We start from the raw sequence: 23593 nt of genomic DNA, 5'->3' as shown, positions 1-23593 counted from the left end.
ATTTCACATATACATGTAGCAGATCCATATTGTGTTACGAAAACTGTGCTATACACAAAGACACTGAGGAATAAATAACAAAAAATTTTCACACTATCTCAAAGTGTCCTTTGCCATGATCCGACATTAATATAATGTGATCATCTACGAATATGTGGACACGTGATAGGGGCTAAGGTAACTTTGTGATCGTTCTGTAAATTACGTTGGATGTTCGAAACAAATTTGACAGAACGTAAGTTGACAAAACTGCTTTTTCGTAGATACGCGATTATTTTTTAGTTCGTTCTGCTGTTTCGTAACACTTAACGGTTTGGTTCAGTTAATGAACGCGACGTGTAGTGTTACGTTTTTTAAATCTTGGTGCTTTCAATTGGGAAACGTATTTTCCTTGTTAAACAAGTGCTTCGATAAGATTTAGTACAGGAGATATTAGCTGAAAAATTCCAAGAAACAGTCGTACATCATCGTAATGCGGTTCGTCGATTTATTGGAAAATTTCGAGATATAGTCTCTGTCTTCAACGTCATACTACTTGGAAGACCACCTAAGGTAAACAAACAAAAGTTGTTTGATATTTCTGACTCTATACAGCAGAGCCCAACGAAACCATTTCGCAAATTGGCACAAGAAGAAGTTAACGCGCTGGCAACCACACATACAGCGGTCAGGCAAACATTGAAATTGTTTCTCTATAAAGCGAAAGCAGTACAAGAACTGAGAGGTGCCGATTATGAAAAGTGAATCCGTTACTGCAAATGGCTTACATCTGTTATTGAGAAGAATACCATTAATATTCTCCAAGTCATCTTCTATGCAGACGAGACCTGGTTACACCTCTCTGTTTATGTAAACACACAAAACACACCATCATAGTAACGGAGAATCCTAGTGTTGTTCTTAAAACGCCGTTGCCTGCTCAGATAGTAGGAGTGTGGGTAGCAATATCCATAAGACCAATTGTTGGACCTTTATTTTCGAAGAAACCATGAACAATGAATTTTATTGTTTAATGATCCACGATTTCATTGACCAGTTGACGGCGAAATGAACTACTCATGATTTCGCGAAGATCGCGCTTCTACGCACACTGCTAAAAGTACTTTGGTTTTGCGAAGAGTTTTTTAAGGAACTTGTCATCTCAAATAAGCCTGAGGATGCCTGGCTCATCGGCCCTTACTCCACCAGACTTTTTTATTTTGGGAGAAACAAAATCTCTAGTGTATCGGAATCGATCACGTACTCTGTGACTTAAAACCTGAAATAATTGCATACGCGAAACTCATATCACAATCAGATGTGCAGAAAGTGTTTTCAGTTGAAACTATGCGAGTTCAGATATGTATAGCGATCCGCGGACGTCATTTCCAACATACAATGTACAAGGCATGGGCAAAAATACCGAAAACACCGTGAGAAACGCAAGCCTGAGCATAAATGTAGATGCTAGCCAAACTCGCAGATGGCGCTGTTGTATTTGAACACGAACGGCACCGGTGCAATGTCCTCAATACCTTGCAAGTGTCAGTCTTGATCAAAACAGTTTGCTCTGTAGTTGTGAGTGCATTATATCGGAGCTGGGTGCAAAGTGTGGGCAAAGTGTTTGTGCTCGAATGGTGGGAGCTTCCGTAAGCAAGGTAGCCAAAGTGTTTTGTGTTTCAAGAATGACTATATCGAAGATTTATACGACATACACTGAAAGCTGAAAAATATGATGCACTAAGTCACAACGTGGTCTAAACTTTCCTGGCCGCCACAGTCAGCAGATGACAATATTATAGAGACTTTGTGGTCTGCTTCGCAGAGAAGTGTGCCTGATTGCTATCCATCTCAAACATAGTATCTGAACGACACTCATGCTCATAAATTAAGGATAATCCTGATACAGGGTGAAACAACGCGCTGGTGGGAGGTTTGCGGCTTTAAATCGCCTCGGGGTATGACAATGCGGTGCATTTGACCGGCGGTCGTCGTACGGTGGCGCAGGCAGCAGTCCACATATGCAGAGGTGTGTTGGTGCATGTCAGAGTACGGTGCAGCGAGTAAGTGTGCAGACGTTTTCAGACGTGCTAATGGTGACTGTGTGTTGAAAATGGCTCAAAGAGCACATATTGATGATGTTGTGTGGGGTAGAATACTGGGGCGATTGGAGGCTGGTGAAATACAGCACGTCCTAGCATGGGCCCTGCATATGCCAGAAAGTGTGACCTCAAGATCATGGCAAAGATTCCAGCAGACATGAAACGTGTCCAGGTTCTACGCTACAGTACGTCCACAGTGTGCAACACCACAAGAAGACCGATATCTCACCATTAGTGCCCGCAAACGCCCACGAAGTACTGCAGGTAGCCTTGCTCGGGACCTTGCTGCAGCCACTGGAACAGTTGCCTCAAGACACACAGTCTACAGACGACTGAAAAGACATGGTTTATTCGCCCCGAGACCTGCAAGGTGCATTCCACTATCCCCTGGTCACAGGAGAGCCCGTAAGGCCTGGTGTCAAGAACACACTACATGGTCATTGGAACAGTGGTCCCAGGTTATGTTCACGAACAACTCCAGGTATAGTCTAAACACTGATTCTCTCCGGGTTTTCATGTGGCGTGAACAAGGAACCAGATACCAACCCCTTAATGCCCTTGAAAGGGATCTGTGTGCAGATCGTGGTTTGTTGGTGTGGGGTGGGATTATGATTGGTGCACGTACACCCCTGCATATCTTTGACAGAGGAACTGTAACAGGTCAGGTATATCGAGACGTCATTTTGCACCAGTATGTCCGCCTTTTCAGGGTTGCAGTGGGTCCCGCCTCCCTCCTGATGGATGATAACGCACGGCCCCACCGAGCTGCCATCGTGGAGGAATACCTAGAAACAGAAGATGTCAGGCGAATGGAGTGGCCTGCCTGTTCTCTAGAGCTAAACCCCATCGACCAAGTCTGGGTTGCTCTCGATCGACATATCGCTGCACGTCTTCAAACCCCTAGGACTCTTTAGGAGCTCCGACAGGCACTATGCAAGAATGGGTGGAGGCTATACCGCAGCTCTACCACCTGACCCAGAGTATGCCAACCCGTTGTGCTGCATGTGTATGTGTGCGTGGGGATCATATCCCATACTGATGTCGGGGTACATGTGCAGGAAACAGTGGCGTTTTGTAGCACATGTGCTTAGGGACGGTTTTTTTCAAAAAATGGTTCAAATGGCTCTGAGCGCTATGGGACCTAACGTCTGAGGACATCTGTCCCCTAGAGCTTAGAACTACTTAAACCTAACTAACCTAACGACAAACTGCTTATTTGCTTCTGTCTCGGGTTCTTCGGCCGACGTTCGTGTGATGATTTTGCTGACGTTTCGCCAGCACGAGTGGCTGGCATTGTCAAAGCTTCACCCTCCATTGCCGGAGGTGAACTGGAGCCGGGCTCGCGGCCGCAGACTATATGTACCTTGCGCGCCAACGTCCGAGGGCTTCTCCGCGGTCATTTCCGCGGTCATTTCCGGTGCGTTTCTCCTCTTGCTACCTGCTACGGTCGTTCTCTGCAGTACGGGAAGCCAGGAGCCGTTTACCTTAAGGCTTTCTTCTTTCTTGTTGAAGCTGTTCCCGTGTTTGTGTATTTCTACAGCTTCTCTGTACAAGCGGGTGTGATAGTGCTTCTCTACAGCCAGAACTTCCGTGTCGGTGAATTTTATTACATGTACCTGGTCGGTCTCACTCAGTGCGTGTTCTGCCACGGCCGATTTTTCCACCTGTCCCAACCTGCAATGTCGCTTATGTTCTTTGATCCTGGTGTTGATTGATCTTCCAGTCATTCCGACATAAACTTTCCCGCATGTGCATGGTAAGCGGTATATTCCTGACATTGCAAGTGGGTCCCTTTTATCCTTTGTCGATCTAAGACATTCTTTGATCTTCCTTGTCGGTTTGAAAATTGTCTTTACGCCGTGCTTGTGTAATATACGGCCGATTCTGTCCGTCACTCTGGGAATGTATGGCAGAAAGGCCGTACCCGACATTTCTTTTTCTGGTTTCTTACTTCGCCGGTGGTTTGGCTCTGTTACACTTCTAATATCATTTGTGGAGTACCCATTGCTCCTCAGAACACTTTCCAGGTGTTGCATTTCGCGTTTAAGGTGCTGCGGCTCACATATTCGTGCTGCTCGCGTTACGAGCGTCTGAATCATGCCTCTTTTCTGGCTCGGGTGGTGGTTTGACAGTTTGTGCAGATATCGGTCCGTGTGCGTCGGTTTTCGGTACACGCTATGTCCCAGGTTTTGGCCATCCCTTGTGACCAGCACATCTAGAAATGGTAGTTTTTTGTCCTTTTCCACTTCCATGGTAAATTTTATGTTGGCGTGGAGGTTGTTCAAGTGTCTTAGGAAGTCACCGAGCTGTTCTTCACCATGGCTCCACACGACGAAAGTATCATCGACGTACCTGTACCACACCTTAGGTTTACAAGTCGCCGAGTCCAGTGCCTGTGCTTCGAAATGTTCCATGAAGAAGTTGGCCACCACTGGACTAAGAGGACTACCCATGGCAACGCCTTCCAGCCGTTCGTAGAAATTGCCATTCCACGTGAAATAGCTCGTGGTGAGACAGGCATGGAAGAGCTTCATGATGTCTTGCGGGAAAATGGAACCGATGTGCTCCAGAGCGTCACTGTGTGGCACTTTCGTAAACAAAGAAACAATATCAAAGCTGACCAGGATGTCGTTTGGTGCAAGTTTTAGTTTCTTCAGCTTCTCGATGAAATGTCCTGAGTCCTTTACGTACGTGTCGGTCTTCCCCACGTGCGGCTGGAGCAGAGAGGCCAAGTGTTTTGCCAGTTTATATGTCGGTGAGCCAGGAGCGCTAACAATCGGTCTTAATGGAACGTTGTTCTTATGGATCTTAGGTAATCCATACAGGCGAGGTGGTAGGGCTTCTGTGTTGCGCAGGTATCTCTGTATGTCCTCCGGAACAGAAGATGCCTTGATTAACCGATTCGTATTCCGTGTGATACGCTGCGTCGGATCTGCGCTTAGTTTTCGGTACGTCGTCGGATCTAATAGGTCTCGGATCTTTTGTTCATAATCTTCGGTCTTCATTACGACGGTCGCATTCCCCTTATCGGCAGGCAGTACCAATATACTCTTGTCAGCGTTAAGATTCTTAATAGCTTGTACTTCTTCTTTCTTCAGATTGCATGCTGGTGGTTTAGCTCGGCGCAGTATCCTGGCTGTTTCAGTGCGTATTTCCTCTGCCCTTTCACAAGGAAGGGTCCGAATGGCCGCTTCGGTGTTAGCAATGATGTCCTCCACAGGTATAGTTCTTGGGATGACAGCGAAATTCCCTCCTTTTTGAAGAACGGATACTTCCTCTTCGGTCAATTGTCGTTCAGTGAGGTTGACCACAGTGCGTGACATGTCGGGAATCGCCTTGTCAGTCTTCTTCCGGAATCCTTCAAACTTTTTCTTCTGTCGCTCTGTGCAGCGCTCGAGTTCATTCTGCATGCTCCTGTAAGTGATGCTGTCGATCTTGTCCCAGTCGTCTCGATGCATTCTGCTACTTAGTTGGTAGAACATGTCCAAAAGTTCCTGATCCGTTTTTGCCAAGTTTCTCCGTATTGTGTGAATTCGCTCACGAAGAAAAGCTCGTTCCATTCTGTTGTAGATACGATGAGCTTGGGCGGTGGTGAATAGGCGCTTACATTTCAAGAACTTCGGTGTAGCATCTTCATCTCTGCACCGCGAAAGGAAGGCGAGAGAGGACATCAATCGCGCTTTCTTCTTCCGTTGTTGGTCAAGGCGTCGGTACAATCTGCAAATTTCCTCCCCGTAGAGGCGCAATACAAAATTGTTAAGACTTTCGTGGCCACTTGTTGACAAACTGCTTATTTGCTTCTGTCTCGGGTTCTTCGGCCGACGTTCGTGTGATGATTTTGCTGACGTTTCGCCAGCACGAGTGGCTGGCATTGTCAAAGCTTCACCCTCCATTGCCGGAGGTGAACTGGAGCCGGGCTCGCGGCCGCAGACTATATGTACCTTGCGCGCCAACGTCCGAGGGCTTCTCCGCGGTCATTTCCGCGGTCATTTCCGGTGCGTTTCTCCTCTTGCTACCTGCTACGGTCGTTCTCTGCAGTACGGGAAGCCAGGAGCCGTTTACCTTAAGGCTTTCTTCTTTCTTGTTGAAGCTGTTCCCGTGTTTGTGTATTTCTACAGCTTCTCTGTACAAGCGGGTGTGATAGTGCTTCTCTACAGCCAGAACTTCCGTGTCGGTGAATTTTATTACATGTACCTGGTCGGTCTCACTCAGTGCGTGTTCTGCCACGGCCGATTTTTCCACCTGTCCCAACCTGCAATGTCGCTTATGTTCTTTGATCCTGGTGTTGATTGATCTTCCAGTCATTCCGACATAAACTTTCCCGCATGTGCATGGTAAGCGGTATATTCCTGACATTGCAAGTGGGTCCCTTTTATCCTTTGTCGATCTAAGACATTCTTTGATCTTCCTTGTCGGTTTGAAAATTGTCTTTACGCCGTGCTTGTGTAATATACGGCCGATTCTGTCCGTCACTCTGGGAATGTATGGCAGAAAGGCCGTACCCGACATTTCTTTTTCTGGTTTCTTACTTCGCCGGTGGTTTGGCTCTGTTACACTTCTAATATCATTTGTGGAGTACCCATTGCTCCTCAGAACACTTTCCAGGTGTTGCATTTCGCGTTTAAGGTGCTGCGGCTCACATATTCGTGCTGCTCGCGTTACGAGCGTCTGAATCATGCCTCTTTTCTGGCTCGGGTGGTGGTTTGACAGTTTGTGCAGATATCGGTCCGTGTGCGTCGGTTTTCGGTACACGCTATGTCCCAGGTTTTGGCCATCCCTTGTGACCAGCACATCTAGAAATGGTAGTTTTTTGTCCTTTTCCACTTCCATGGTAAATTTTATGTTGGCGTGGAGGTTGTTCAAGTGTCTTAGGAAGTCACCGAGCTGTTCTTCACCATGGCTCCACACGACGAAAGTATCATCGACGTACCTGTACCACACCTTAGGTTTACAAGTCGCCGAGTCCAGTGCCTGTGCTTCGAAATGTTCCATGAAGAAGTTGGCCACCACTGGACTAAGAGGACTACCCATGGCAACGCCTTCCAGCTGTTCGTAGAAATTGCCATTCCACGTGAAATAGCTCGTGGTGAGACAGGCATGGAAGAGCTTCATGATGTCTTGCGGGAAAATGGAACCGATGTGCTCCAGAGCGTCACTGAGTGGCACTTTCGTAAACAAAGAAACAATATCAAAGCTGACCAGGATGTCGTTTGGTGCAAGTTTTAGTTTCTTCAGCTTCTCGATGAAATGTCCTGAGTCCTTTACGTACGTGTCGGTCTTCCCCACGTGCGGCTGGAGCAGAGAGGCCAAGTGTTTTGCCAGTTTATATGTCGGTGAGCCAGGAGCGCTAACAATCGGTCTTAATGGAACGTTGTTCTTATGGATCTTAGGTAATCCATACAGGCGAGGTGGTAGGGCTTCTGTGTTGCGCAGGTATCTCTGTATGTCCTCCGGAACAGAAGATGCCTTGATTAACCGATTCGTATTCCGTGTGATACGCTGCGTCGGATCTGCGCTTAGTTTTCGGTACGTCGTCGGATCTAATAGGTCTCGGATCTTTTGTTCATAATCTTCGGTCTTCATTACGACGGTCGCATTCCCCTTATCGGCAGGCAGTACCAATATACTCTTGTCAGCGTTAAGATTCTTAATAGCTTGTACTTCTTCTTTCTTCAGATTGCATGCTGGTGGTTTAGCTCGGCGCAGTATCCTGGCTGTTTCAGTGCGTATTTCCTCTGCCCTTTCACAAGGAAGGGTCCGAATGGCCGCTTCGGTGTTAGCAATGATGTCCTCCACAGGTATAGTTCTTGGGATGACAGCGAAATTCCCTCCTTTTTGAAGAACGGATACTTCCTCTTCGGTCAATTGTCGTTCAGTGAGGTTGACCACAGTGCGTGACATGTCGGGAATCGCCTTGTCAGTCTTCTTCCGGAATCCTTCAAACTTTTTCTTCTGTCGCTCTGTGCAGCGCTCGAGTTCATTCTGCATGCTCCTGTAAGTGATGCTGTCGATCTTGTCCCAGTCGTCTCGATGCATTCTGCTACTTAGTTGGTAGAACATGTCCAAAAGTTCCTGATCCGTTTTTGCCAAGTTTCTCCGTATTGTGTGAATTCGCTCACGAAGAAAAGCTCGTTCCATTCTGTTGTAGATACGATGAGCTTGGGCGGTGGTGAATAGGCGCTTACATTTCAAGAACTTCGGTGTAGCATCTTCATCTCTGCACCGCGAAAGGAAGGCGAGAGAGGACATCAATCGCGCTTTCTTCTTCCGTTGTTGGTCAAGGCGTCGGTACAATCTGCAAATTTCCTCCCCGTAGAGGCGCAATACAAAATTGTTAAGACTTTCGTGGCCACTTGTTGACAAACTGCTTATTTGCTTCTGTCTCGGGTTCTTCGGCCGACGTTCGTGTGATGATTTTGCTGACGTTTCGCCAGCACGAGTGGCTGGCATTGTCAAAGCTTCACCCTCCATTGCCGGAGGTGAACTGGAGCCGGGCTCGCGGCCGCAGACTATATGTACCTTGCGCGCCAACGTCCGAGGGCTTCTCCGCGGTCATTTCCGCGGTCATTTCCGGTGCGTTTCTCCTCTTGCTACCTGCTACGGTCGTTCTCTGCAGTACGGGAAGCCAGGAGCCGTTTACCTTAAGGCTTTCTTCTTTCTTGTTGAAGCTGTTCCCGTGTTTGTGTATTTCTACAGCTTCTCTGTACAAGCGGGTGTGATAGTGCTTCTCTACAGCCAGAACTTCCGTGTCGGTGAATTTTATTACATGTACCTGGTCGGTCTCACTCAGTGCGTGTTCTGCCACGGCCGATTTTTCCACCTGTCCCAACCTGCAATGTCGCTTATGTTCTTTGATCCTGGTGTTGATTGATCTTCCAGTCATTCCGACATAAACTTTCCCGCATGTGCATGGTAAGCGGTATATTCCTGACATTGCAAGTGGGTCCCTTTTATCCTTTGTCGATCTAAGACATTCTTTGATCTTCCTTGTCGGTTTGAAAATTGTCTTTACGCCGTGCTTGTGTAATATACGGCCGATTCTGTCCGTCACTCTGGGAATGTATGGCAGAAAGGCCGTACCCGACATTTCTTTTTCTGGTTTCTTACTTCGCCGGTGGTTTGGCTCTGTTACACTTCTAATATCATTTGTGGAGTACCCATTGCTCCTCAGAACACTTTCCAGGTGTTGCATTTCGCGTTTAAGGTGCTGCGGCTCACATATTCGTGCTGCTCGCGTTACGAGCGTCTGAATCATGCCTCTTTTCTGGCTCGGGTGGTGGTTTGACAGTTTGTGCAGATATCGGTCCGTGTGCGTCGGTTTTCGGTACACGCTATGTCCCAGGTTTTGGCCATCCCTTGTGACCAGCACATCTAGAAATGGTAGTTTTTTGTCCTTTTCCACTTCCATGGTAAATTTTATGTTGGCGTGGAGGTTGTTCAAGTGTCTTAGGAAGTCACCGAGCTGTTCTTCACCATGGCTCCACACGACGAAAGTATCATCGACGTACCTGTACCACACCTTAGGTTTACAAGTCGCCGAGTCCAGTGCCTGTGCTTCGAAATGTTCCATGAAGAAGTTGGCCACCACTGGACTAAGAGGACTACCCATGGCAACGCCTTCCAGCTGTTCGTAGAAATTGCCATTCCACGTGAAATAGCTCGTGGTGAGACAGGCATGGAAGAGCTTCATGATGTCTTGCGGGAAAATGGAACCGATGTGCTCCAGAGCGTCACTGAGAGGCACTTTCGTAAACAAAGAAACAGTATCAAAGCAGACCAGGATGACGTTTGGTGCAAGTTTTAGTTTCTTCAGCTTCTCGATGAAATGTCCTGAGTCCTTTACGTACGTGTCGGTCTTCCCCACGTGCGGCTGGAGCAGAGAGGCCAAGTGTTTTGCCAGTTTATATGTCGGTGAGCCAGGAGCGCTAACAATCGGTCTTAATGGAACGTTGTTCTTATGGATCTTAGGTAATCCATACAGGCGAGGTGGTAGGGCTTCTGTGTTGCGCAGGTATCTCTGTATGTCCTCCGGAACAGAAGATGCCTTGATTAACCGATTCGTATTCCGTGTGATACGCTGCGTCGGATCTGCGCTTAGTTTTCGGTACGTCGTCGGATCTAATAGGTCTCGGATCTTTTGTTCATAATCTTCGGTCTTCATTACGACGGTCGCATTCCCCTTATCGGCAGGCAGTACCAATATACTCTTGTCAGCGTTAAGATTCTTAATAGCTTGTACTTCTTCTTTCTTCAGATTGCATGCTGGTGGTTTAGCTCGGCGCAGTATCCTGGCTGTTTCAGTGCGTATTTCCTCTGCCCTTTCACAAGGAAGGGTCCGAATGGCCGCTTCGGTGTTAGCAATGATGTCCTCCACAGGTATAGTTCTTGGGATGACAGCGAAATTCCCTCCTTTTTGAAGAACGGATACTTCCTCTTCGGTCAATTGTCGTTCAGTGAGGTTGACCACAGTGCGTGACATGTCGGGAATCGCCTTGTCAGTCTTCTTCCGGAATCCTTCAAACTTTTTCTTCTGTCGCTCTGTGCAGCGCTCGAGTTCATTCTGCATGCTCCTGTAAGTGATGCTGTCGATCTTGTCCCAGTCGTCTCGATGCATTCTGCTACTTAGTTGGTAGAACATGTCCAAAAGTTCCTGATCCGTTTTTGCCAAGTTTCTCCGTATTGTGTGAATTCGCTCACGAAGAAAAGCTCGTTCCATTCTGTTGTAGATACGATGAGCTTGGGCGGTGGTGAATAGGCGCTTACATTTCAAGAACTTCGGTGTAGCATCTTCATCTCTGCACCGCGAAAGGAAGGCGAGAGAGGACATCAATCGCGCTTTCTTCTTCCGTTGTTGGTCAAGGCGTCGGTACAATCTGCAAATTTCCTCCCCGTAGAGGCGCAATACAAAATTGTTAAGACTTTCGTGGCCACTTGTTGACAAACTGCTTATTTGCTTCTGTCTCGGGTTCTTCGGCCGACGTTCGTGTGATGATTTTGCTGACGTTTCGCCAGCACGAGTGGCTGGCATTGTCAAAGCTTCACCCTCCATTGCCGGAGGTGAACTGGAGCCGGGCTCGCGGCCGCAGACTATATGTACCTTGCGCGCCAACGTCCGAGGGCTTCTCCGCGGTCATTTCCGCGGTCATTTCCGGTGCGTTTCTCCTCTTGCTACCTGCTACGGTCGTTCTCTGCAGTACGGGAAGCCAGGAGCCGTTTACCTTAAGGCTTTCTTCTTTCTTGTTGAAGCTGTTCCCGTGTTTGTGTATTTCTACAGCTTCTCTGTACAAGCGGGTGTGATAGTGCTTCTCTACAGCCAGAACTTCCGTGTCGGTGAATTTTATTACATGTACCTGGTCGGTCTCACTCAGTGCGTGTTCTGCCACGGCCGATTTTTCCACCTGTCCCAACCTGCAATGTCGCTTATGTTCTTTGATCCTGGTGTTGATTGATCTTCCAGTCATTCCGACATAAACTTTCCCGCATGTGCATGGTAAGCGGTATATTCCTGACATTGCAAGTGGGTCCCTTTTATCCTTTGTCGATCTAAGACATTCTTTGATCTTCCTTGTCGGTTTGAAAATTGTCTTTACGCCGTGCTTGTGTAATATACGGCCGATTCTGTCCGTCACTCTGGGAATGTATGGCAGAAAGGCCGTACCCGACATTTCTTTTTCTGGTTTCTTACTTCGCCGGTGGTTTGGCTCTGTTACACTTCTAATATCATTTGTGGAGTACCCATTGCTCCTCAGAACACTTTCCAGGTGTTGCATTTCGCGTTTAAGGTGCTGCGGCTCACATATTCGTGCTGCTCGCGTTACGAGCGTCTGAATCATGCCTCTTTTCTGGCTCGGGTGGTGGTTTGACAGTTTGTGCAGATATCGGTCCGTGTGCGTCGGTTTTCGGTACACGCTATGTCCCAGGTTTCCTTTCGCGGTGCAGAGATGAAGATGCTACACCGAAGTTCTTGAAATGTAAGCGCCTATTCACCACCGCCCAAGCTCATCGTATCTACAACAGAATGGAACGAGCTTTTCTTCGTGAGCGAATTCACACAATACGGAGAAACTTGGCAAAAACGGATCAGGAACTTTTGGACATGTTCTACCAACTAAGTAGCAGAATGCATCGAGACGACTGGGACAAGATCGGCAGCATCACTTACAGGAGCATGCAGAATGAACTCGAGCGCTGCACAGAGCGACAGAAGAAAAAGTTTGAAGGATTCCGGAAGAAGACTGACAAGGCGATTCCCGACATGTCACGCACTGTGGTCAACCTCACTGAACGACAGTTGACCGAAGAGGAAGTATCCGTTCTTCAAAAAGGAGGGAATTTCGCTGTCATCCCAAGAACTATACCTGTGGAGGACATCATTGCTAACACCGAAGCGGCCATTCGGACCCTTCCTTGTGAAAGGGCAGAGGAAATACGCACTGAAACAGCCAGGATACTGCGCCGAGCTAAACCACCAGCATGCAATCTGAAGAAAGAAGAAGTACAAGCTATTAAGAATCTTAACGCTGACAAGAGTATATTGGTACTGCCTGCCGATAAGGGGAATGCGACCGTCGTAATGAAGACCGAAGATTATGAACAAAAGATCCGAGACCTATTAGATCCGACGACGTACCGAAAACTAAGCGCAGATCCGACGCAGCGTATCACACGGAATACGAATCGGTTAATCAAGGCATCTTCTGTTCCGGAGGACATACAGAGATACCTGCGCAACACAGAAGCCCTACCACCTCGCCTGTATGGATTACCTAAGATCCATAAGAACAACGTTCCATTAAGACCGATTGTTAGCGCTCCTGGCTCACCGACATATAAACTGGCAAAACACTTGGCCTCTCTGCTCCAGCCGCACGTGGGGAAGACCGACACGTACGTAAAGGACTCAGGACATTTCATCGAGAAGCTGAAGAAACTAAAACTTGCACCAAACGACATCCTGGTCAGCTTTGATATTGTTTCTTTGTTTACGAAAGTGCCACTCAGTGACGCTCTGGAGCACATCGGTTCCATTTTCCCGCAAGACATCATGAAGCTCTTCCATGCCTGTCTCACCACGAGCTATTTCACGTGGAATGGCAATTTCTACGAACAGCTGGAAGGCGTTGCCATGGGTAGTCCTCTTAGTCCAGTGGTGGCCAACTTCTTCATGGAACATTTCGAAGCACAGGCACTGGACTCGGCGACTTGTAAACCTAAGGTGTGGTACAGGTACGTCGATGATACTTTCGTCGTGTGGAGCCATGGTGAAGAACAGCTCGGTGACTTCCTAAGACACTTGAACAACCTCCACGCCAACATAAAATTTACCATGGAAGTGGAAAAGGACAAAAAACTACCATTTCTAGATGTGCTGGTCACAAGGGATGGCCAAAACCTGGGACATAGCGTGTACCGAAAACCGACGCACACGGACCGATATCTGCACAAACTGTCAAACCACCACCCGAGCCAGAAAAGAGGCATGATTCAGACGCTCGTAACGCGAGCAGCACGAATATGTGAGCCGCAGCACCTTAAACGCGAAATGCAACACCTGGAAAGTGTTCTGAGGAGCAATGGGTACTCCACAAATGATATTAGAAGTGTAACAGAGCCAAACCACCGGCGAAGTAAGAAACCAGAAAAAGAAATGTCGGGTACGGCCTTTCTGCCATACATTCCCAGAGTGACGGACAGAATCGGCCGTATATTACACAAGCACGGCGTAAAGACAATTTTCAAACCGACAAGGAAGATCAAAGAATGTCTTAGATCGACAAAGGATAAAAGGGACCCACTTGCAATGTCAGGAATATACCGCTTACCATGCACATGCGGGAAAGTTTATGTCGGAATGACTGGAAGATCAATCAACACCAGGATCAAAGAACATAAGCGACATTGCAGGTTGGGACAGGTGGAAAAATCGGCCGTGGCAGAACACGCACTGAGTGAGACCGACCAGGTACATGTAATAAAATTCACCGACACGGAAGTTCTGGCTGTAGAGAAGCACTATCACACCCGCTTGTACAGAGAAGCTGTAGAAATACACAAACACGGGAACAGCTTCAACAAGAAAGAAGAAAGCCTTAAGGTAAACGGCTCCTGGCTTCCCGTACTGCAGAGAACGACCGTAGCAGGTAGCAAGAGGAGAAACGCACCGGAAATGACCGCGGAAATGACCGCGGAGAAGCCCTCGGACGTTGGCGCGCAAGGTACATATAGTCTGCGGCCGCGAGCCCGGCTCCAGTTCACCTCCGGCAATGGAGGGTGAAGCTTTGACAATGCCAGCCACTCGTGCTGGCGAAACGTCAGCAAAATCATCACACGAACGTCGGCCGAAGAACCCGAGACAGAAGCAAATAAGCAGTTTGTCAACAAGTGGCCACGAAAGTCTTAACAATTTTGTATTGCGCCTCTACGGGGAGGAAATTTGCAGATTGTACCGACGCCTTGACCAACAACGGAAGAAGAAAGCGCGATTGATGTCCTCTCTCGCCTTCCTTTCGCGGTGCAGAGATGAAGATGCTACACCGAAGTTCTTGAAATGTAAGCGCCTATTCACCACCGCCCAAGCTCATCGTATCTACAACAGAATGGAACGAGCTTTTCTTCGTGAGCGAATTCACACAATACGGAGAAACTTGGCAAAAACGGATCAGGAACTTTTGGACATGTTCTACCAACTAAGTAGCAGAATGCATCGAGACGACTGGGACAAGATCGACAGCATCACTTACAGGAGCATGCAGAATGAACTCGAGCGCTGCACAGAGCGACAGAAGAAAAAGTTTGAAGGATTCCGGAAGAAGACTGACAAGGCGATTCCCGACATGTCACGCACTGTGGTCAACCTCACTGAACGACAATTGACCGAAGAGGAAGTATCCGTTCTTCAAAAAGGAGGGAATTTCGCTGTCATCCCAAGAACTATACCTGTGGAGGACATCATTGCTAACACCGAAGCGGCCATTCGGACCCTTCCTTGTGAAAGGGCAGAGGAAATACGCACTGAAACAGCCAGGATACTGCGCCGAGCTAAACCACCAGCATGCAATCTGAAGAAAGAAGAAGTACAAGCTATTAAGAATCTTAACGCTGACAAGAGTATATTGGTACTGCCTGCCGATAAGGGGAATGCGACCGTCGTAATGAAGACCGAAGATTATGAACAAAAGATCCGAGACCTATTAGATCCGACGACGTACCGAAAACTAAGCGCAGATCCGACGCAGCGTATCACACGGAATACGAATCGGTTAATCAAGGCATCTTCTGTTCCGGAGGACATACAGAGATACCTGCGCAACACAGAAGCCCTACCACCTCGCCTGTATGGATTACCTAAGATCCATAAGAACAACGTTCCATTAAGACCGATTGTTAGCGCTCCTGGCTCACCGACATATAAACTGGCAAAACACTTGGCCTCTCTGCTCCAGCCGCACGTGGGGAAGACCGACACGTACGTAAAGGACTCAGGACATTTCATCGAGAAGCTGAAGAAACTAAAACTTGCACCAAACGACATCCTGGTCAGCTTTGATATTGTTTCTTTGTTTACGAAAGTGCCACTCAGTGACGCTCTGGAGCACATCGGTTCCATTTTCCCGCAAGACATCATGAAGCTCTTCCATGCCTGTCTCACCACGAGCTATTTCACGTGGAATGGCAATTTCTACGAACAGCTGGAAGGCGTTGCCATGGGTAGTCCTCTTAGTCCAGTGGTGGCCAACTTCTTCATGGAACATTTCGAAGCACAGGCACTGGACTCGGCGACTTGTAAACCTAAGGTGTGGTACAGGTACGTCGATGATACTTTCGTCGTGTGGAGCCATGGTGAAGAACAGCTCGGTGACTTCCTAAGACACTTGAACAACCTCCACGCCAACATAAAATTTACCATGGAAGTGGAAAAGGACAAAAAACTACCATTTCTAGATGTGCTGGTCACAAGGGATGGCCAAAACCTGGGACATAGCGTGTACCGAAAACCGACGCACACGGACCGATATCTGCACAAACTGTCAAACCACCACCCGAGCCAGAAAAGAGGCATGATTCAGACGCTCGTAACGCGAGCAGCACGAATATGTGAGCCGCAGCACCTTAAACGCGAAATGCAACACCTGGAAAGTGTTCTGAGGAGCAATGGGTACTCCACAAATGATATTAGAAGTGTAACAGAGCCAAACCACCGGCGAAGTAAGAAACCAGAAAAAGAAATGTCGGGTACGGCCTTTCTGCCATACATTCCCAGAGTGACGGACAGAATCGGCCGTATATTACACAAGCACGGCGTAAAGACAATTTTCAAACCGACAAGGAAGATCAAAGAATGTCTTAGATCGACAAAGGATAAAAGGGACCCACTTGCAATGTCAGGAATATACCGCTTACCATGCACATGCGGGAAAGTTTATGTCGGAATGACTGGAAGATCAATCAACACCAGGATCAAAGAACATAAGCGACATTGCAGGTTGGGACAGGTGGAAAAATCGGCCGTGGCAGAACACGCACTGAGTGAGACCGACCAGGTACATGTAATAAAATTCACCGACACGGAAGTTCTGGCTGTAGAGAAGCACTATCACACCCGCTTGTACAGAGAAGCTGTAGAAATACACAAACACGGGAACAGCTTCAACAAGAAAGAAGAAAGCCTTAAGGTAAACGGCTCCTGGCTTCCCGTACTGCAGAGAACGACCGTAGCAGGTAGCAAGAGGAGAAACGCACCGGAAATGACCGCGGAAATGACCGCGGAGAAGCCCTCGGACGTTGGCGCGCAAGGTACATATAGTCTGCGGCCGCGAGCCCGGCTCCAGTTCACCTCCGGCAATGGAGGGTGAAGCTTTGACAATGCCAGCCACTCGTGCTGGCGAAACGTCAGCAAAATCATCACACGAACGTCGGCCGAAGAACCCGAGACAGAAGCAAATAAGCAGTTTGTCAACAAGTGGCCACGAAAGTCTTAACAATTTTGTAACCTAACGACATCACACACATCCAGGCCCGTGGCAGGATTCGAACCTGCGACCGTAGCGGTCTAGAACCGCTCGGCCACAAAGGCCGGCACGGTTTTTTCAACTTATCACCAATTCCGTGGACGTACAGATCTGTGTCGTGTGTATTTCCTATGTGGCTATGCTATTAGCGGTATTTTTGTGTAGTGCCACGTTGTGTGGCACCACATTCTGCAATTATCCTTAATTTATGAGCATGAGTGTAGTAATTGTTTTGCAGGAAGAATGGTATAACATTTATCTGGGAACCATATCGGACCTGTATTTATCCATTTGATACGACTGCAATCTGTTTTGAACGTCATCGGGTTTTCTACGCCGTATTATGCATTATCATGTACTGTGTTTTTCGTGTTTCAGTATTTTTGTCCACACCCTGTTACCGCACAACAACTTTCAGTTGACTTTTCAGTACAGGGTGTATTAAGACGCTGCGGGCGCACTAAGGAGTAGTGCTGTCGGAGCAGACTTGCCCGCCGGTCGCTGTTTGTGCAGGGCGGCTGTGGAGTGGTGCTGAGGCGGCGGTGTGTGTGTGCGCAGGGCGCTGCACCTGCACCACTTGCGGTCCGACCTGCTGCGGCGGCTGCGCGACTTCTACCTGGGCAGCGGCGCGTCGGGCAGCCTGGACCGCCAGGGGCTGGCCGACCTGTTCTCGGACGGCATGTACACGCACGGCGTGACGCGCGCCGCGCGGCTGCTAGCCGCCTCCTCGCCAAGGCCCGTCTACTACTACGTCTTCAGCTTCGCAGGCCGCGGCGACGCCACCTCCGTCAGGCACATCGACGACGTGGGGTAAGGCGCGTTACTCAGTCGCAGCCACTTCCTTACTATCTCGCGGCGATTCGGACTGTCCATCCTGTCCGAGTATCGGCATCGATACGAAAAGACACTCGGCTCTCCAGCCTGCCAACTGACACTTGGCACCGTGCAGTAGGCAACTCGCGCATTACGACGCTGCCCCTCCGCCAACCCCATTGTTTTCGCACTTTTACCCAGGGGGTGTCAGAAATTTGAAATAAAAATTTGGCCCAGTCTCCGCTCTTCGCGGATGATGCCGTAGTATACAGACAAGTTGCAGCATTAGAAAATTGCACCGAAATGCAGGAAGATCTGCAGCGGATAGGCACTTTGTGCAGGAAGTGGCGACTGGCCCTTGTTGATGTTGTTGTGGTCTTCAGTCCTGAGACTGGTTTGATGCAACTCTCCATGCTACTCTATCCTGTGCAACCTACTTCATCTCCCAATACCTACTGCAGCCTACATCCTTCTGTATCTGCTTAGTGTATTCATCTCTTCGTCTCCCTCTACGATTTTTACCCTCCATGCTGCCCTCCAGTACTAAATTGGTGATTCCTTCATGCCTCAGGACATGTCCTACGAACCGATCCCTTCTTCTAGTCAAATTGTGCCACAAACTCCTCCCCAATTCTATCCAATACCTCCTCATCAGTTATATGACCTACCCATCTAATCTTCAGCATTCTTCTGTAGCACCACATTTCGAAAGCTTCTATTCTCTTCTTGTCTAAACTATTCATCGTCCATGTTTCACTTCCATACATGGCTACATTCCATACAAATACTTTCAGAAACGACTTCCTGACACTTAAATCTATACTCGATGTTAACAAATTTCTCTTCTTCAGATACGCTTTCCTTGCCATTGCCAGTCTACATTTTATATCCTCTCTACTTCGACCATCATCAGTTATTGTGCTCCCCAAATAGCAAAACACCTTTACTACTGTAAGTGCCTCATTTCCTAATCTAATTCCCTCAGCATCACCCGATTTAATTTGACTACATTCCATTATCCTCGTTTTGCTTTTGTTGATGTTCATCTTATACCCTCCTTTCAAGACACTGTCCATTCCGTTTAACTGCTCTTCCAAGTCCTTTGCTGTCTCTGACAGAATTACAACGTCATCGGCAAACCTCAAACTTTTTATTTCTTCTCCATGGATTTTAATACCTACTCCGAAATTTTCTTTTTCTTCCTTTACTGCTTGCTCAATATACAGATTGAATAACTGACCCTTAACATAGAAAAATGTAATGTATTGCTAATACATAGAAAGAAGGATTCTTTATTGTATGATTAAATGATAGCGGAACAAACACTGGTAGCAGTTACTTCTGTAAAATATCTCGGAGTATGCTTACGGAACGATCTGAAATGGAATGATCATATAAAAGTAATTGTTGGTAATGCGGGTTCCAGATTGAGATTCATTGGGAGAGTCCTTAGAAAATGTAGTCCTTCAACAAAGGAGGTGGCTTACAAAACACTCGTTCGACCTATACTTGAGTATTGTTCGTCAGTGTGGGATCCGTACTAGGTCGGGTTGACGGAGGAAATAGAGAAGATCCAAAGAAGAGCGGCGCGTTTCGTCACAGCATTATCTGGTAAGCGTGATAGTGTTACGGAGATGTTTATCAAACGCAAGTGGCAGACTCAGCAAGAGACGTGCTCTGCATCGCGGTGTCGCTTGCTGTCCAAGTTTCGAGAGGGTGCGCTTCTGGATGAGGTATCGAATATATTGCTTACCCCTACTTATACCTCCCGAGTAGGTCACGAATGTAAAATTAGAGAGATTCGAGCGCGCACGGAGGCTTTCCGGCAGTCGTTCTTGCCGCGAATCATACGCGACTGGAACAGGGAGGTAAATTCAGTGGCACGTGAAGTGCCCTCCACCACACACCGTTGGGTGGCTTGCCGAGTATAAATGTAGATGTAGATGTGCCTAATACACTCATGAGCCAAAACAATATGACCACCATATTAATTTAATAACATGTTGGGCCACTTTCAGAATGCAATAAAGCAGCGATATTTGGCGGAGGTATGTGGCATCAGCTGTCTTATTTACTTAGCGTGTGGCTTACAGAACTTAAAAATGGCTCTGAGCACTATGGGACTTAACATTTGAGGCCATCAGTCCCGAAGACTTACAACTACTTAAACCTGATTAACCTAAGGACATCACACCCATTCATGCCCGAGGCAGGATTCGAACCTGCGACCGTAGCAGCAGCGCGGTTCCCGACTGAAGCGCCTAGAACCGCTCGGCCACGTGGCTGGCGATCCTCCCTCTCCCGCCGTGCAAGGCGTAGGTAGCGAACAATATGTCTGTCATCTGGAACACTTGTTGTCAGGAGCCATGCAGATTCTGTGTGGTGTTACTTGTAGGTCCCCTGAACCCCTAGATTTCATACATAAAGGTCGTGAGTTGCCAGTCACAGGAGCAGCAATGTTTCGGAACGAAAAAACCCTGTCTTAATAGGCTCGATCTTGCCACTGTCAGTTCAGATATGTTCTGGGAGACGACTCTCTCTGTCTCTATACGAGGTACAACTCGATCGTCTCTCAAACAATCAACACTGTAATGTGATTTCTGGATGAAAAAAAAAAAACATTATAAAGGTGGTTTCAAAATGTATTACCTAATTTCAAAACTCCATATTCACTGATAAAAACCTACTACAAGCGTGGAATGTATTGCAAAATACACATAAAGTCTTAAAGTTTTAGCTGTTCTATTACAAATGGTCTGTGTGGCTACGAGCAACAGAATGAACCACATCTAGACGAAAGCTAAATTCGTCATAAATTTTGCACCATATATCTGTTTTTACAGAAGCTATGACGGCTGTCATTCCGTTCTTCAATTCTTCTACGTCACGAGGTAAAGGTGAGATGAACACACTTCCCTTCACATACGCCCACATGAAAAAATCGTATGGTGTCATGCTGGCGATCGTGGAGGCCAAGAATGCAGGGCAGTGTCTCGATGTCCCATGCGCCCTAACAACTATTGACGCAGAGTGTCTTTGAGAAACTGCCATAAGTTGTTGTGCCAACTGTGATGGAGCTTATTCCTGTTGGAAAATGAAGTTATCGGATTCCTCCGGAAGTTGTGGGGAAAGCCAGTTCTACAACATTTGAAGATAGGCCAGCGTGATGTGAAGGGAGGTGTGTTCATCTTCACTTTTTACCTCGTGGCATAGAAGAAAAGAAGAACAGAAGAACAGCCGCCATAACTTCTGCAAGAGACGGTATGTTTTGTTAAGTTCATGACGAATTAGCCATTGGCTAGATGTTGTTCGTGCTGCTGCTGGTGGACAAAAAAAATAGTTCAAATGGCTCTGAGCACTATGGGACTTAACATCCATGGTGATAAGTCCCCTAGAACTTAGAACTACTTAAACCTAACTAACCTAAGGACATCACACAACACCCAGCCATCAAGAGGCAGAGAAAATCCCTGACCCCGCCTGGAATCGAACCCGGTGCTGGTGGACAGATAGGTCATTTTTAACTACATAGCTAAGACAAAATTTTGACGCTTTTGTGGGCACTTTTGACAAACTGGCTGTTTGCTTCTCTCTCGAATTCTTCGGCCGACGTTTTCTGATGATTTTTCTGACGTTACACCAGCACGAGTGGCTGTCATTGTCAGTTTCACCCTCATTTTCTGGTAGGTTGCGGCCGCGAGCTCGGCTCCAGTCCACCGCTAGCAATCGAGGGCGAAACTTCGACAATGCCAGCCACTCGTGCTGGAGAAACGTTGGAAAAATCGTCAGAAAACGTCGGCCGAAGAATTCGAGACGGAAGCCAACAGACAGTTCGTCAACATAGCTAAGACTTTATTTAGTATTTCGCTAATATTTTTTAATACATCCGGTGTTTGTAATATGTTTTTATCAATAAATATGAAATTTTGAAACCCTGTCATTATTTTTTAAACAACCTGTGCACGGACTGCAGATACCCTTCCTCCTATGCTCTTTGTGCGATTGCTCTGAAGTGGTAATCATTTCTATATCTAATCATGTAGCACTTTTAATGTAAATTTGACGTATGTTCCATGTCTTTATGTTGTAATTTTAATATCCAGCAGAATAAGAGCCGACTCAGGTGATCTATTGAGTTCAATGACGCTTAAGTTATCTCGCCATACGGGTACAACAGTTTGGAATTTCCTTTCTCCGCTGGATGGCGGTTCCTCGCATGGCACTCATATACGTCGACAACTCCGCTACCGACGCAAGCTGTTAATACTGTTGCAGTTACTAAATTCCTGTCTCAGCCCTGGTTTGTAGTAATATTCTAAGGCTGTTCCGTTCAATAATATTCTATTCTTAATATCAAAATCCTCCATATTTTCAAACTCCTGCGACATATTCAGTTTTTACAGAAGTCTAGGATTATGCAGTCGTCGAATTCATGAAATAGTGCACCACAAAACACAACTGGCATAATAAAGTGCAATGAGATGGAGAAATTAGCTCAACTGAATAGCGCTTTTAAAGTGGAGGCGTTGCTATCGCCGATGTAGCAGCTGGGGAATGACTTGAGGGGTAATACCGGGTACTCTGATCGCGAACACGGTCAATTCTGAAACTGTTTCCGAAGGTATGATGGTAGAATGGAGGCAATGATCGCATGAATGGTTTTGGGGGAAAAATCGACTATTACACTCAATGAACACAAAATGGGCATAAATACTGTAGGTGACCAAACGGAGATAATTGGCGTTCCCAAGAGATAAAGGTATCCCAAAGTTCTTGTAAACTTATGTTTGACATCCCAAGAAAGAAATAAGTAAAAGCAGGATACCATTGTGGATCAAGAGGAAGTCTCCTGCGTTCTGTGGGAAAAAAGGTCTTCGGGAGAAAAAGTGACAAACGAGTCATCTACAATGTTTACAAAGTCAAATACTTGTAATACAAGCAGTAAAGAGGAATAAAATTTCGTGTGAAAGCAGAGAGAAGGTATTATAGCTTATTGACACCAGAATTTCGATTAAAAGTCAAAGACATAAGGTTCAATTGGTTCAAATGACTCTGAGCACTATGGGACTCAACTGCTGTGGTCATTAGTCCCCTAGAACTTAGAACTACTTAAACCTAACTAACCTAAGGACATCACACACATCCATGCCCGAGGCAGGATTCGAACCTGCGACCGTAGCAGTCGCACGGTTCCGGACTGCGCGCCTAGAACCGCGAGACCACCGCGGCCGGCAAAGACATAAGGAAAGAAGTGTATGGAAAGATAAGAACACAAAAAGAAAAGGAATAAGTACAGATGCCACATGAATTTTAAAATAAAAGTATGAGCGCTCAGAACAACTGCTAAATTAAGTATATGAAGTTGCTTTTATAGGAATAGATAAATAGTAAACGAAGTAAGGAATAGAGAGATGAGGATTAGCAGGAGAGGTAATTGAGGTTCGCTAAACAATAGCACGGAGGAAGAAACAGTAGAAAAAGTGATTTGAGACTGCTGCATAGAAAGTAAATAACGTGTCATCCAAAGCCAAAAAGAAGGCGGAAAGCCTCGCTAGCGGGGTGGAATCTGAGCTAACTATTTGTAGTATCGGTCCCAGAACCGATCGTGGTCCTCTGGTTTGGAGCCGAGTAGAAGGCTTAAACCAGAGGCTCAAACGATTCTGCAGAGATCTGGGGTGCAAATTTCTCGAC

At 47.1% G+C, this 23593-nt stretch overlaps 1 protein-coding gene across 1 annotated transcript in view; it reads left to right on the top strand.

Moving 5' to 3' along the window:
- LOC126348386 (esterase FE4-like) overlaps positions 1-23593 on the top strand; it is a 106513-nt gene that overhangs the window by 63313 nt on the left and 19607 nt on the right. Inside the window, exon 5 of the mRNA XM_050002354.1 lies at positions 17648-17899. Within this exon, the coding sequence (XP_049858311.1) occupies positions 17648-17899 (252 nt within the window). The remainder of the gene's footprint in view (positions 1-17647; positions 17900-23593) is intronic.

The sequence above is a fragment of the Schistocerca gregaria genome, chromosome 1, assembly GCF_023897955.1.
Source record: "Schistocerca gregaria isolate iqSchGreg1 chromosome 1, iqSchGreg1.2, whole genome shotgun sequence".
Classification (NCBI taxonomy): Eukaryota; Metazoa; Arthropoda; class Insecta; order Orthoptera; family Acrididae; genus Schistocerca; species Schistocerca gregaria.
The sequence above is the reverse complement of the archived record's forward strand: the minus strand, read 5'-3'. Positions and strand labels throughout refer to the sequence as shown.